General features: G+C 44.2%; 3 protein-coding genes across 4 annotated transcripts; 2 read left to right on the top strand and 1 right to left on the bottom strand.

Moving 5' to 3' along the window:
* Positions 1–124: 124 nt before the first annotated feature.
* kcnk12l (potassium channel, subfamily K, member 12 like) lies at positions 125–1,564 on the top strand. Of its 2 annotated transcripts, none has more exons than XM_056444649.1 (3): positions 125–422; positions 557–1,117; positions 1,203–1,564. In XM_056444649.1, exons 1-3 carry the CDS (start codon positions 125–127, stop codon positions 1,562–1,564), a joined length of 1,221 nt encoding a protein of 406 aa, XP_056300624.1. The 2 variants fall into 2 exon arrangements, with proteins under 2 accessions (XP_056300624.1, XP_056300618.1); XM_056444643.1 differs by having other exon boundaries at positions 557–1,145; positions 1,216–1,564.
* A 1,083-nt stretch (positions 1,565–2,647) lies between these two features.
* Positions 2,648–10,164, bottom strand: ppm1nb (protein phosphatase, Mg2+/Mn2+ dependent, 1Nb (putative)). Its single transcript, XM_056444634.1, has 6 exons — positions 9,472–10,164; positions 7,460–8,031; positions 5,490–5,607; positions 4,171–4,285; positions 4,004–4,067; positions 2,648–3,898 (listed from the first exon to the last, which is right to left on the bottom strand). Exons 1-6 carry the CDS (start codon positions 9,875–9,877, stop codon positions 3,881–3,883), a joined length of 1,293 nt encoding a protein of 430 aa, XP_056300609.1. The 5' UTR covers positions 9,878–10,164; the 3' UTR covers positions 2,648–3,880.
* A 1,637-nt stretch (positions 10,165–11,801) lies between these two features.
* On the top strand, positions 11,802–14,982 carry rtn2b (reticulon 2b). Its single transcript, XM_056411436.1, has 7 exons — positions 11,802–11,966; positions 13,251–13,458; positions 13,594–13,732; positions 13,848–13,917; positions 14,235–14,281; positions 14,467–14,525; positions 14,619–14,982. The coding sequence occupies exons 1-7, from the start codon at positions 11,954–11,956 to the stop codon at positions 14,713–14,715; spliced, it is 633 nt and encodes a 210-aa protein (XP_056267411.1). The 5' UTR covers positions 11,802–11,953; the 3' UTR covers positions 14,716–14,982.

The raw sequence follows: 14,982 nt of genomic DNA, 5'->3' as shown, positions 1-14,982 counted from the left end.
ACACACTGCGAGTGTGTGACCTGGCAGCACCGGCGGAGGTGGTGCATGTTGTCACAGTGTGTCTGTGCTGCTGCTCATGGCCCAGAGGAGGGCTGCGGGGGGCTGCTGCTGCCCCAGGGCGCCCATGAATGAAGACAATGCCCGTTTCTGCCTGCTGGCTGGACTCATCCTGCTCTACTTGTTGTGTGGAGCGGCCATCTTCTCAGCCCTGGAGCACCCCTTTGAGCTGCGTGCCCGCCGCCTCTGGAAACAGCAGCTGGACAACTTTACCCAGAGATACAGGGTCAACCTGGGGGCCTTGCACACGCTGCTGCGGCAGTACGAGGAGGCGAACGGAGCTGGGATCCGAGTGGACGCGCTGAGGCCCCGCTGGGACTTTGCGGGAGCTTTCTACTTCGTGGGCACAGTGGTCTCCACGATTGGTAATCCTTGAAGCTTTTGTTTTCTAAGATGCCGACGCAAAAGTTCTTAAATAATTCGTACGAGGTACCAACTTGTACTGTTTGTCACCCTTGACCTTGACCTTTTCACTTTTTATTTTGTTTGTCTTCTCTAGGCTTTGGCATGACCACACCGGCGACCATAGCTGGAAAGATATTCTTAATCTTCTATGGTCTCATGGGCTGTGCTGCCACCATTCTCTTCTTTAACCTCTTCCTGGAGAGGATCATCACAATGTTAGCTTACATCATGCGCTGGTGTCACGAGCGTCGGCTCCGGTGTGCTGGAGTCGGGGTGGTGTCGAGCAGGGAAGAGTCCTCCGGCGAGGAGGACAGCCTGGAAGACTGGAAGCCATCCGTCTATTATGTCATGCTGATCCTGTGTGTGGCCTCGGTGGTGATTGCATGCAGCGCCTCCACCCTGTACAGCCCCATGGAGAACTGGAGCTACGTGGACTCCCTCTACTTCTGTTTTGTGGCCTTCAGCACCATCGGCTTCGGGGACCTGGTGAGCAGTCAGAGACAGCAGTATGAGTCTCAGGAGGCCTACCGACTTGGGAACTGCATTTTCATCTTAATGGGGGTGTGTTGTATCTATTCACTCTTCAATGTCATTTCTATTATCATCAAGCAAACTCTGACCTGGATTGTGGGTAAACTGGTGTGCTCGGGGCGTTATCCGTCCTGCTCCTGCTCTCGACCCGGGTGCCGGTGGTTCTGCTGCCCCTGTCTCAAGAAAAAAAACAACAACCGCACATCCACTTGCTCACCTCAGACAAAAACGCTTCAAACGCAACACCGTGCAGCCCATCTCATCCCGCTGTCCCGCAGGAAGACCCTGCTACGCGGACGGCTCAGTGGAGACGGTGTGTGACAGTGAGACGGATGCAGGTGCAGTCGCTGACGGGGTCTTTGCAGGCCGCCGTCTATCAGGAGAGATGATCTCGGTCAATGAGTTCACGATGTCCAACAAGGTGTCTCTGGCACTGCTCCAGAAGCAGTTGAGCGAAACAGCTCATCAGGGTCCGCGGCAAAGCTACAGACATCAGAATGGATTCTCTGGGGGTGTGGGGGCCTTGGCCATTATGAATAATCGCCTACAGGAAACCAGTGTGGATAGGTAGCACACATGAGATGTTGTTCTTGTGTACGCTGCTCAGGGCTCTCTATAATGGAGCCCACATCAAACCTTTTTCCTGGTCGATTGATTAAGAGAAAGCTAATAATTTATCCTCAGTGTGACAAAACCAAATTCTGTGAACAGAATATTTACCCTCCAATTTGCAACTTGAGCAATTTCAATGGAAGTCGATGCAGATAGTAGCAGACTTCCAGCGAGGCTTCTGGACATCCAATAGTTCATTACATTTTCTTCCGTATCGAGAAACGAGAAAGAGAGAGGACAAAGACTGAATACAATCGAAAGACTTTAACATCACTGTGAGGAGGGGTCTGATGTCCTGAAGTGATTGGCTCATTCAAAAGCAATCAGATGGAAGAAGCCGTAAAGGACCTCTTAGAGGGGACTGCTGATTTAAGAGTGCCGCACATGTCCTCTGAGCTCCTCATAAATGTGGTTGTATGTGAGGTGGTAGTCACTATTAGAGAACATACAGACGCAAACACAATATCTTCAGTCTCCTCTTAGATAACTAGCTGCGTATACTGCATGAAACATTTTAAATGTGATTTGTATTGAAACAGAGATTGTCAAACGCATTGCAGCAGCTTACAAACACTGAAAAAGAGACACTTTGATTTGTTGATTAAAGTCACCCATTTTGTTTCATCAATGCGTGTCATTGAAATTCCTAGTAATCATGAAATAGCGCTGAGATCCAGTGTTTTCAAGAGAGCACATCTAATCAAACGAGGCCCGTAGAGGACGTCCTTAAGTCAAAAGTGCTTCTAGTCGCAGGATCACGAGAGCAGAGAGCAAGATTCAGACTCTCCTCTGCTAGCTGGAGGAGATCCTTTACTATGCAAACACAACTACATTTTAATAATTTTTGTGTGATTCTGTATCATTTGCATTTGTTCAACAGTGCGTGGGATGATGATTGTGGGGAGAAAAGCTTCCTCCTCAGCGACAAAATCTTCCATCTTCCTCTCGTGGTCACGCTTGATGAATTGTCTTAATTGTTCATTTGGCAACGAGAGAAGTTGTTATTTAGGGAGTTATTGTGGGTAAAGAATACAGCAAGAAGTCAATTAAATATTCTTTATTTAGGTTCAAAACTCTTAATAGGTTATGTCTATACACAGAAAAATACTCACTGAAATGATAAAACAATCTTTTATATAATCTATATAACATAACGACCCACCCTGAAACTGACCCGTTTTGATGCTGTTTGTTTTATCTTTACTATATAAAAGATGAATAAGGCAGCACAGAACATAGCATCAGACTTACGGGAAAAACACATTTTACATACACTTTATTGAATGGAATGGTAATATGAATCTAGAAAGTATTCCAAAAACTATAGGCATATAACTTATTCACGTAAAATAGATTTCGATCAGTCAGAAAATAAAGATTTAAGGGTATTTGGACAGTTTTTGACACTTTTAGTTTCAAAATAAGTTCACAATCCAACTTTGACATGCTGTATATATGTTTTTCATAATAATCTATCAAATCATTTGAACAAATACCTCATAACATATCACGTAACGTCACTCGAGCAAAGTGGATCTAATTCTACAAATTCTCTTTTCAAAGAAGGTTTAGATATTGTGTGAAGTTTATTTTTTCTTGACTAAGTGTGTCTACTTACAATTCAAATAGCAGAATGAAACATATTATTCGTGTTTATTTGCCTGTCACTTTTTGCCATTGCTAAATTTGTACATCAGCTGCCCAGCGCTAGTGCTGTTAGCACTCTGTGTTAGCGCTCCGTGTTAGCGCTCCCTGTTAGCGCTCCCTGTTAGCGCTCCCTGTTAGCGCTCCCTGTTAGCGCTCCCTGTTGAAGCAAATGGAGATTTCTAAGCAGTACGTTAGCTTTTGGCTAGCACTAACCCATTATTCCTTTCCTCTTTAAAATACAACTCTACATACACTTTCTCATTTATTATTTCATCCAAAGACAATGTACTATTTCACAGCGGGTTGTTATTCAGTTTTACAGTCATTTGAAATTATCATCTGTATTTCTGTTAACTGAATATGAGGCAGAGGGTTGTTGCTGGATTGTGTCTCTGAGTAAGTTTTACAAAATGTCCTTGTACAAATATAAAATGTATCAGGCTTTATTAGATCTATTTTGCATTGTACTTGTTACGACAAGATGTTGTTTGCTAGTATGATGTAAACAAACACCCCTGTGGTCTGTTCAACATCTCCCTTTTTGTCAAAGTGCACACATGAAGAAAACAGTTTTAATAATGATATTAATTACAGTCCTTCATGGATCTTTGGAGACCAGCCCAGCTTCTCAAGAGCCTCCCAGGCCCTGGAAATGGAGAAAATAATGGTGAATATACTCTCCATGTTGAAGGAAATAACATGTTATTTACCTTCTAATGGTTGGAATGGGACAGCTTGTAGTTTTACTCACATTTGGTAGTGTGGGCTTGTGGGTCTCTCTTTGTTGATAGTAAGCTGAAATAATGCAGTTCCTTCTGCAACACACAAGTAACTTGGTGTAACTTCACAATACAGGGAACACACGCACGCACACACACACACGCACACACACACACACACACGTGTTGTCTCTCTTACTTGCTCTGTATGCCTCCACCTGGTGGCAATCCAGGGATGTCGGTGGATGCGAGGACTGTGAGGACAGACAGCAGGTCAGGTTCCTCCTCTCGGATGGAAAGTTCATCATAAATCTCTGTCAGATATTAAAACAAAGATATAGAAAGAAAAACATGTAAGCATACTGGGAAGTTCCTGGAAACTATTTAAAGTTTTTAAATAGTCCTACAGTCTTAAATAATACGCCTTGCAGTTTTTCTGTGTTTTCAACAGTCAAACAAATCAACTAGAAAAGTCCAAAACCACCAATGCCTTTGAATGTGTCTCAATAATTTCAGCCCTCAGTCTATTGGTGCTTGCTGTAGACATACTTCTTTAAAAATGGACCACACACAAATATAGTTTCATTTTCATAAATCTTCCAAAAAAGCTTGGTATTTTCGATTAATACAGCTTTGGTGTTGGAGTGAGCATTTGCCACGTTTGACAGTATTCTGTACGTGGGTTCTTACTAGTTCTCATGTTCATGGGCATGAAGGAGAGAATGTCACCAGTGTGGCTAATTTATATGTTTTTGCGCAATCGTGGAGAACGATGGCAGAGAGGAATAATTTCTGGCTACACAGACAATGCTTGTTGTCAGTAGACAGTAGGATCGAATTAACATTGTATAGGATTTGTTGTCAACAAGAAACATAGAATATCATATCCCTTTCCTGTATAGGGTTACACAAGAGCATTAGTAAAAGAGAGGCTTTGACAGGGTTGGTATCAATCAACTATCGGCCTGATGAAGGACAAGTCTCTGAGGTCAAGGTATTATATTTCTGAGGTTCTGATGTTGCCAGTGGATATCCAGGCCAAGACATCCTTTACCATGCGCTGCTCGATGTCGACAGTCACAATTAGCAACTTGAGATGCCAGAGTGGAGTTGTACGACCAGATTGTAACTAGGCAGTTTACAAGCTCATTTAAACCTGTAAAAGCGATAGCTGCTGGGTTCCTAGACGGCATTTCGGCCATCATGTTCCACCTCTTTTGCTCTCCATGCGGACTGTTTACATGCATTTAAGCAAAGTCTACTGAAACGTGATTGGTCAAGACTAGAACGTATCCAACACCAACATTCTGACCCGTTGCCTACAGAATCTGCAAATGAATGCAGAATCTGTTCATCGAGATTACTTTAGTTCGAGGCGAAATTGAACCACGACAGAAGAGTGCTTGAACTGGAAATCTCAAGAAAACTGAAAACAACATCAAATCGTGCGTGACAGTAAGTACCAGATGACAGTGCATCGCCTGCAGTGTCCCTTGTATGTCGATATTGCTCACACACCTGCTACTTTGGACTCCAGCAGGTCCTCCAGTTCGGCCTCCTGGTGTAATGCCTCTGCTGACATCTGGGGGGCTCCAGGGAAGCACAGCAGGATGATGCTGATGTTGTCCAGGCTGCCCTGTGGAGCAAAGTGATCTCAGCAGAGGTGAGTAATGATGGCTGACCTCACGAATGTCAACATCTGATACATTACAGCATCTTGGGTTGTCGTTTGAGAGATAAATCATTTTAACCTCGAAGTCACCTCACAGGTGCATCGGAGCAGTAAAATGTAAACGGAGCGTGGAAGAAGCGGTGACATTTTGAGGTCATCGAGCACACCACAGCTGAAGAAGCCCTGTTACATAACAGAGTGACATGATGGACATGACGGCCAAACAGAGGCGCAGCAGGGATGTTAGCATGTGCACATGTCGTCCATGCTTATCCTGATGTGTTTATACAAGGAAATACAACATAAACAATTCACACAATTTGTTTTATTCATCCCCTAGGGCCTAGAGGTTTTGTGAATCCTGGTTTCCAATAAATAATTTGGTTTATCGAGGGAATTAGCTTCACTTACTGAAGATATGTATCAATTAAATCATGAGCACAACGTAACACTGAAAAGCTTAAGTGACCTTGACAAAGCTAAGTCACTTATTCTACAGATTAGTTACTGTATGGTGAACAATGTCCTTCACTGAACACCCTGAAATCAAGCAGTTATAATATCAGGGGAAGTGGCTGTTGTCAAATAATTATTCTCCCTCACTGGTCTGAATTTATTCATAATTTTTAATGACGGTATGACAAGCAATTGTATTTTCTTGAACATCATTCAATCTTCTCTTCTGCCCTGTCAGAGTGGCTGAAATGAGTCTTCATAGGAACACAGAATAATCCCATCTCACCTCTGACACCCATTTAACGTGCTATCTCACCCTATTATACACATTGAACAGCACCCATGGTCTAAATGCGTCTGCGCCAAAACTCAACCAGAGGTCAGAGCTGCTTTTTTATCTGGTTCACTTCCATATGGGCATGGACATGTTTAAAGGGGCTATAATCAATATTTTTCACACTGGCTGTGAAAGTGGTCGCTCAGAGTGACAACCCCACAGGGAATTTTATTTTAGAGCATTTTAGTATCTTTCAGCTAATAGTTTTGTGCACGCAACTTTATTATTTTAAATCTTTCTCATTGCTGATATTTGTGTATTTTTCAGATGCTCCCTGCCTTGCGCCAAACGACTTTGTAGGATATTCTTTGGGTTGCTAGAAACCCAAGTGCAAATGAATCCAAATGTTGCTACATTGCTGAATGAGTAAATAAGCTACTGTTATTTCAGTGTTAAATGGCAGATTTCACCAATCAAAAGACCTAAATCTCACCATATTACAGAGATTATCACCAGGTAAACGTTAACCCTTTTATCTTCATGAACACTTCATTTGCATAAAGTATATATAACTAAAATACCAGGACAACAAGTCTTCAGAGCATTTTTACACACAAGACAAATGAGAAGAATGAGTAGATTCCCCTGTGGTCCGCCACACTTAATTTACTCGTATTACACATTTAAAGCTGTTTGATAAGAAAGTTAGACACAAGAAAAAGGTTTGACTGAAGTTTTTTGAAAGCCTGAATGAAAGTCATGTCGAAGACTGATCGCGATCTATTTGGTGAGTGTGTGCTAAACTGTTGCTTAGTTACCTTCCATCAAGCTTTAATCTTTTCTCAAAAAACTGGAATGACCTCGGCAGCTTTCAAATTGAGCCAAACCGACTCAACACAGTCACAGTTTACCAGATTATGTTATTACATAACATCCACTGCCCATAACAAATTACATAACATAGTTTTATGCTTGTATTTCTTTTTGTGTTATTACATCCTAGATTATTTGACAGTTAAACTACCTAACATGTAGAAATGCAATGAAAAGGTGAAGTTAACATGCACCGGCTGTTGGTCCGACCTTGTAGAGGCAGAGGTCGATGACCTGGGTGCAGACATCCCTCAGGTCAGTGCAGACACTCAGCCGGTTGTGGATGAAGGCGCACAGGTCCTCGTTGCTGATGGTGTCCCACACCCCGTCACAGGCGAGCACCAGGAACTCATCTGCCGGCGAGCGCTCCACCACACACACCTCTGGCTCTGGCGACACCATCTGCTGGGTGGCCGTTCGGTTCTCTGCTCCCTTGTAGCTGAAATCCCCCAGACCGCGGGACACTGCCAGGGAGCCGTTGATCCGCTGGATGGACACGGAGCCGCCGGCACTTTCAATGCGCTCTTTCTCCAGAGGACAGTAGGGCTTGTGGTCTTCGGTGGAGAAGCACACCCGGCTAGAGCGGCACAGCATGGCCCTCGAGTCGCCACAGTTGGCGAAGTAGATGTAATACGGCGAGATGAGGGCGGCCACCACGGTGGTCCCGCCCCTCTCCCAGCCTTCTCGACGTGCCACAGAGTGCAGGTGCTTGTCTGTCTGCAGGAAGCCCTCGGTGAGGGCTCCTTTCACCCGTTCGGGGTCATCCTCTGGCCCCATCCCACCTGTTTGCACACACAGATATCATGTTGGAATACTTCCGGCATACCATGACAGAACCTTCTATGGCCAAGTATATTTTCAACACTGGACAATAACGTTAAACAATCAACACAGTGCAAGAATGGAAACATATTAAATGTACAGAACAATATAAAAATAGAAAATTAAGTGCACAGACTAACAGGTAACAGTACTTTAAACAGTAAGTGTATTTAAAGTGAAGAATTAAGTGATGTGCAGCGGAGTGACCGGAAGGAAATGGTCTTGGGGATGACAGTTAGTCAGTCAGTGGGGGACCCGGGCTCTGTTCATGAGGGTCAGTGGGGGACCCGGGCTCTGGCTCTGTTCATGAGGGTCAGTGGGGGACCCGGGCTCTGTTCATGAGGGCCAGTAGGGGACCCGGGCTCTGGCTCTGTTCATGAGGGTCAGTGGGGGACCCGGGCTCTGTTCATGAGGGTCAGTGGGGGACCCGGGCTCTGTTCATGAGGGTCAGTGGGGGACCTGGGCTCTGTTCATGAGGGTCAGTGGGGGACCCGGGCTCTGTTCATGAGGGCCAGTAGGGGACCCGGGCTCTGTTCACGAGGGCCAGTAGGGGACCCGGGCTCTGTTCATGAGGGTCAGTGGGGGACCCGGGCTCTGTTCATGAGGGTCAGTGGGGGACCCGGGCTCTGTTCATGAGACCGACTGCTGACGCAAAGAAACTGTTGGTCTGGCGTGAGGTCCTGGTCCTGATGGACCGCAGCCTCCTGCCAGAGGGATGGGACTCAAACAGTCTGTGTCCAGGGCGAGAGCGGTCGGCCACAATCTTGCTCGCTTCAGGGTTCTTGATGGAGGAGCAGAAGATGGACTCGATGATGGCGGTGTAGAAGTACACCGGCATCATCTTTGGCAGGTTGAATGACTTCAGCTGCCTCAGGAAGAACCTCCTCTGCTGCGCCTTCTAAGTGATGGAGCTGATGTTCAGCTCCCGTTTGAGGTCCAGGGTTATCATGGAGTCCAGGAAGCGGAAAGACTCCACAGCGTTGACGGGGGAGTCGCACAGGAAGATGGGGGTGGGTGGGGCTGCGCTCTTCCTGAACTCCACAACCATCGAGCTCTCAGGTGTTCAGACAGCACCGAACTCATCCCCATCAGAGATGAGTCCAATGAGGGTGGTGTCATCTGAAAATGTCAGGAGCTTGATGGACTGGTGACTGAAGGTGCAGCAGGTGGTGTAGAGGGAGAAGAGCAGAGGGGAAAGAACCGGTGCTGACACAACAATGCGATGAGGACCGATAACAAGGGAACATCATCTCTCTTCCACTGTCACTATGAGCCTTTTCTTCAGGATCAGACTAAAAACAAAGGTGAGCATCTTTGCAATCTCAAAAGAGAACAACACTCGACACCACTGATGACATCTTTTATATTCATTCATGCATTTTCAGTTGTAAATTGTTCACCTGTGGCTAGGACCCGACCCAGGAGGTGCCGCGAGCAGTACTGTGCCACCGTGCTGCCAGCATGACCATCGAACACAGCGAAGAAGCTCCAGTCGGCCAGCTCTCCGCCCAGCTGCGGCACGCAGTTGTGGAAGTCCTCCATGTGGGCCCTCCAGCCCTGCATGCTCCCCAGGGCATAGGTCAGGCCCCAGCGGGCGCAGCCCTCCTCGGTGAGCTTGTCCAGGACTGGCCGGTCCAGGTAGGGGCTCGGAATGACCTCCTCCCCCTCGCCGTCCGCTGGCTGCTCTCCCTCGGCTGCTCCTCCGCGGCCCCCTTTGAAGAAAGAGCTGACCCTCTTCTCTGTCTCTTTCACCAGCTGCCGCATAAACCCAGGCATCTCCACGCTGCCCTTCCTGGATGTCCTCATGGCTTTTACTCCCAGCTGATGTGAGTGGAATCTTCTGTTATCCCCTCCTCGGCGTTTGTGGCCGGGGACGAATGGCTGAGGCGGGCCTGATGCCTGTGCAGTGTCTGCTCCAGGGCTTAGAGCATGGCCGCCTGAGCTGAGAGATGCTCTCAGTGCTGACGGCTCAGCCCCCTCTCTCTGCTCATCTCCCGCCTCTCCTCTCTCCTCTCTGGAGACCTCAGTGATCAGTGCTCTCTCATCCACTCATCCTTCCTCTCCTTCTTGCTCTCTCCTCTGTGCTGCTGTGATTTCACCCTCTTCCTCACTTGTTCATCGCTCTTCCTTCTTTTACCAGCTCTCCCCTTGTTATTTTCCCTGCCTCCTCTGTGATTGGCTGGCTATTTATGCGCACCAATCCCTGATCGCTTGCTGGGACTGTCACGTTAGAGCTCACCCTCTCTCATCGTCCTCCTCTCTAAAGCTCTGCCCCTCCCACATGTTCGGTAATCTGAACGTGTGATCGGTTGGGATTATGGGATGCAACCGCAGTGGATTACAGGACTGTCAGCCCTTTAGCACCCCGTGCGTTACTGATGGTGGAAAGAATAGACACAGGGGACAGAAGGTTTATTGTCAGAGGTTTATGCACACAGTTGATCCCTTTAAACAGAGATTTCCCTTATATACATGAAACATGGTGACAGTGCACGTATTGCACCTCTGCAGAGATCAATTACAGATCGTCAATTAAAACAGAAATCAGAACTGCATTGATTATTTAATTAAATGTCAGATTTGACTTGTATTATGATTAATTAGTATCATTATAATTAGTTATATTCTCACTTTAATAAGGTTATGACAGATTTTTTTTGGCCTCGAATAATAATAATAACCATTAACATAAGCTTTAGACATTATAACATTTTGCCCTTCGATATCAAATATATCTATAGTGTATAATTCTCTTGGGAATTTTTAATAATCTTAAACAAAGTAGTTGCTAACATGTGTTTAAATGAGATGTGTACTATGTAGAAGAGGGTCTAGTCTAGTGTACATTAGTCATACAGTTTTCAGTGTCAATGTTATACATTCTATACAAGTGTTTTATTGTTTTATACTTTTTACTTAAACTGTCAGTTGGGTTGCATGTTAAAAGAGCTTTAATTTGTCTCACACTTTTACATATGCAGCCTCAATCAATGACATCTGGGAAAAATAGGAACGCTATACAGACCAGTTGCATTGTATTTAAGGTTATTTATTGTTCAAAGCGTGCAACAGATTTTTAATTCAATGTCCTCTTTATTTTTATCATGAAAATTCATTAAATTATAGGATATGGTTTGTAATAGACATGAACGCTCAGACACCATTCAGAGGAATTTACACCTTCAGAGAATATCATTGCCTCTGATCGTCCTCATGTTTTATTAATTTCTTATTTCTATTTTCTTTTATTATTTGTAAACTTTGTTATTGCTAAATGAATGAAGTAACAGATGGATTCATGATATGACTTAAAGCCTCTTTTTTTACATTTGAATTTTTAAAAGTTTTTGTCATATCTGCTTAATATATATATATATCAATAAATATGTACTGTATGTAAATATATATATATATATACACATAAATATATAAAGATAAATAAATAAATATATATAAATACATATATAAATATATATAAATTAATATATTATTTATGTATACATTAATTAATATTAATATATTTATATATATTAAGCAGACATGACAAAACGTTATTTATATTTATTATATTTTGAATATATTTCTAGCCCCACCATACACACACTCTTTTGAAATCAAAATTCCACCCCAGCTAAGGGACTTGCATGCTGATGTCTCAGGTTCCCAATTTGAGTGCGTATGTGTGTGTGTGTGTGTGTGTGTGTGTGTGTGTGGAGAGAGAGAGGTAGAGAGAATCCAAACGGGGGTATCCAATACAGGATAAAATTAGGCCAGCCAGGACATGTATTGCTGACAGAGCTGGGGTGGCCAAAAAAAGCCTGGCGTGCGAGCCAGCAGTGGAAGCACAAGGAAGGGAGGAAAGCAAGCAGGATCGTCGCTGAAATGGCCACCAAACGTAAGAAAATAAACGGTGACAGCTTCCAGTAAAGTGAAGAAGAGCAGACAGGCAGGCGGTCAGAGTCCAGCTGTCAGACGTAGGAGGAACTTATCATTTATTTTGTTCCCCTCTGCATGGCAGGTGTTCATTCAGAGAGAATGACGAGTCAAATACTGAGTCCTGCACGTCTTTCATTTTGAGGACAGATGGGACTCAACTAAATGAGACCCTATTGCTGAGTGAATGTTGTTTGTTTATTTCATTCTTTAAGGTCCACATTTCCCCAGACCAATAGAAGATTGACAAGTTATTTAACATCTTTTTTTCTTCTAAGTCTATTTTTTAGGTTAGATGTTACTTTAGTTAACAGGATTAGAATCAGAGTGAGGTTATGCCATGCTTGGAATATGCCGGCATAAGTGTTTCTGTTTCTGCCTCCTGTCCAAATTTATTAATAAGAAAACCTGAAAAAAGTTCACCGATACCTTTCGTTAGAAACCTGGATTGCTGGTTTTGTGTGTGTGCATGAATCAGTTGCTTGTAAATTGTCTTTTGAGATACAAATTGTTCTTGTTAGTGTGTGTGGCCATGTTTATGTGTCAGATTGCTAACAGTTTTATTTATTTAGAAAATTACCTTAGGAGGCTAAATTAATGTTTTGAAGATCTAATGTCAGACTGTGCATAGTATTATTTATATGCGTTATCACACTATCATGCAAATGCATATTTTTCTCCTGAAATTTTAAAAGAAAAGAACACAAATATGCTAAGAGATGTGTGTCATGTTTCTGTCAACACCGGCAGATTGTTTTTGTAATAAACAGAAGAAGACAGGAGAGGATCTGGGTCATTTGGATCAGTTGTTAGAATCAAACACACTCTGCTCTTTTAATGGGCGTCACTTTTGACAGAATTTTGGAAAACTGATATGAATCTTCCTTACCATCAGGCATCCTTATAGGAACTGCAATTTAATTTCTCTCCACCCTTCTTTCATCTATCCTAATGATACCACAATGATGAGTTATCAACTGGCTATAGTGATTATGACTAGATGGAAAAAAGAAAAGAAGAAACAAAACAGGAAAGAAAACACTGTCATAATAGTTGTCACCAAAATAAAAACAAAAGCATCTGATCGATTTCTATATTTATAAAAAAATAAATAGAAAGTACCGTATCTAACCGATCAAGGCCTTCGTGAGTACGGAGGAGACGGGTCAACTAATCATGCATTCATTATAATTCATCTCTTCTGTTTTTAACGTGTGTGTGTGTGTGTGTGTGTCTCCTTGAGTAGTTGTGGATCTGGTGTACTGGCGTAAAACGACAAAGACCGGTGTGGTGTTCACGGGGCTGGTGGTCAGTCTGGCCAGTCTGTTCCAGCTCAGCACCATCACCGTGCTCTCCCACCTCTGTCTGGGTGTCATGTGCGTCACCTTCACCCTCCGGCTTTACTATAAACTCCTGGAGCTGCTGCGCTGGAACCCCGGGGTCCATCCATTCCAGTGAGTCCGTCAGTGTTGATCTACTTTTTCCACCTCCAAGCCCTCGTGCTGCTCTTCAGGAGTTGATACGCCATCATGTTGCACCTGTGGATACATGCATCACCTCAGAATGTGCGTTCGCGTCTCTTTCTCCAGGTCGTATCTGGATCACGACAGCTCTCTGACAGATAAGGACACGGTGATGCTGGTGGAGGAGGTGGTGCTGCTCATCGCATTTGCCGTCACAGAGATCAAACGGCTGCTTTTCATCGAAAGCATGATCGACTCAATTAAGGTCAGAGTGTGACGTGTTTGCAGCTCCACAGCGAGGTTGTTGACTGTGGGATCGATGGTACAAGAGACACATTTGTTGACAGTATTATTATGCTATTATTTTTTTGCCCTCCCAGTTTGTGGGGCTCCTGTATCTGCTGTCCTATGTCGGCGTCGTAACCAGCGGACTGACTCTGGTGATAACTGGTGAGTTCTTCCTTCAAAAATAGCTCATGAGTGTTTTCTAATCTGCCAGCTCTATGATTAAAGTCTAGAGATACACAAAAACGACTGTGGGAAAGATCACGGACCGGTTTAAAGAGTCTTTGACCAGAGAGAACAAGTCTCCTGTTTCACAGTAAAAAAAAAGAAAAAGTGTCCAATCACTCGCCCTGACCTCATCCCTAAAGAGCCATCCAGACATGTTGTACACCAAACATTTCAATGGAAAATAAACATACTTCATGAATGTATATGAACCTGCATCGTAGAACTGAATTAATTCCTTTGTCTTTGTTTAACAGCCGTGATCGTCGCTTTCTCTCTTCCTCTGTTGTACAAGAAGCAGCAGGTGAGCGTTTCTTCTTCTTCTTACACTCAGATTCCTTCATTGAACTGCAACATCTACTCCAGCAGAAAATAATAATAAACTATTAACATAATATTATAATAATGACTGTGAAAATGACTTGCTGAATAGAAGTTGGACACAGAAATGCTTTGAATGCACCGACCTGTCTGTCATTTTGGAAACAGATGCGGATACGGAGGATGGTTAGAGCCGTCAAAGCTTTGGTGAAGAGGATCACAGACCTGTAAGTGACCTGCTCTGCGAGTCCTGTCCTCTGATGTGCTCATGCAAACACAATATGAACCTCTTTTGTTGCGATACCGCTGTGTCGTTGCAGGTGCCTCGGTCTGTACGCGTCAGTGAGGCCTTCTCCCGCAGCTGCACCGACACTTGCGTCCGCAACTGCCTTGAAACAGAAAGCCAAGTCAAAGTAATTTGTTGGTAGCTTGTTGAAAGCACCCGGGATTTGGAATATGTTGGAATTGTACCTCCTGTGTTGGGCCGCTTCGAGGGGCAGCTCATTTCCATTTCTCCACCATGATGTTTGTTTATGGGAGCAAGACTTAATTGATCCGGACAGCCGAAACAAAGCTGCCATCCCCCCACGGAGGAGGAGTGGAAATGTACGAGGAGACTTTTCTTTTTAGGAACCGAGATGCTTTCTGTGGGAATGCGTTTAATAAAACTAGTTCACACAGTCA

Source organism: Pseudoliparis swirei, chromosome 3 (genome assembly GCF_029220125.1).
Source record: "Pseudoliparis swirei isolate HS2019 ecotype Mariana Trench chromosome 3, NWPU_hadal_v1, whole genome shotgun sequence".
Classification (NCBI taxonomy): Eukaryota; Metazoa; Chordata; class Actinopteri; order Perciformes; family Liparidae; genus Pseudoliparis; species Pseudoliparis swirei.
The sequence above is the reverse complement of the archived record's forward strand: the minus strand, read 5'-3'. Positions and strand labels throughout refer to the sequence as shown.

Bases quoted from the DNA above. Each gene is read 5' to 3' on its own strand.
- ppm1nb (XM_056444634.1), bottom strand. From the start codon at position 9,877: ATGAGGACATCCAGGAAGGGCAGCGTGGAGATGCCTGGGTTTATGCGG. The intron at 5,608-7,459 runs GTCGGACCAACA...TTTGCTCCACAG, and splicing joins TCGACCTCTGCCTCTACAAG to GGCAGCCTGGACAACATCAG. The intron at 4,068-4,170 runs GTAAGAGAGACA...TGTGTGTTGCAG, and splicing joins GGTGGAGGCATACAGAGCAA to AAGGAACTGCATTATTTCAG.
- kcnk12l (XM_056444643.1), top strand. From the start codon at position 125: ATGAATGAAGACAATGCCCGTTTCTGCCTGCTGGCTGGACTCATCCTG. The intron at 423-556 runs GTAATCCTTGAA...TGTCTTCTCTAG, and splicing joins CACAGTGGTCTCCACGATTG to GCTTTGGCATGACCACACCG. The intron at 1,146-1,215 runs GTGCCGGTGGTT...TGCTCACCTCAG, and splicing joins TGCTCCTGCTCTCGACCCGG to ACAAAAACGCTTCAAACGCA.
- rtn2b (XM_056411436.1), top strand. The intron at 14,282-14,466 runs GTGAGCGTTTCT...TTTTGGAAACAG, and splicing joins TGTTGTACAAGAAGCAGCAG to ATGCGGATACGGAGGATGGT. The intron at 14,526-14,618 runs GTAAGTGACCTG...GTGTCGTTGCAG, and splicing joins GTGAAGAGGATCACAGACCT to GTGCCTCGGTCTGTACGCGT.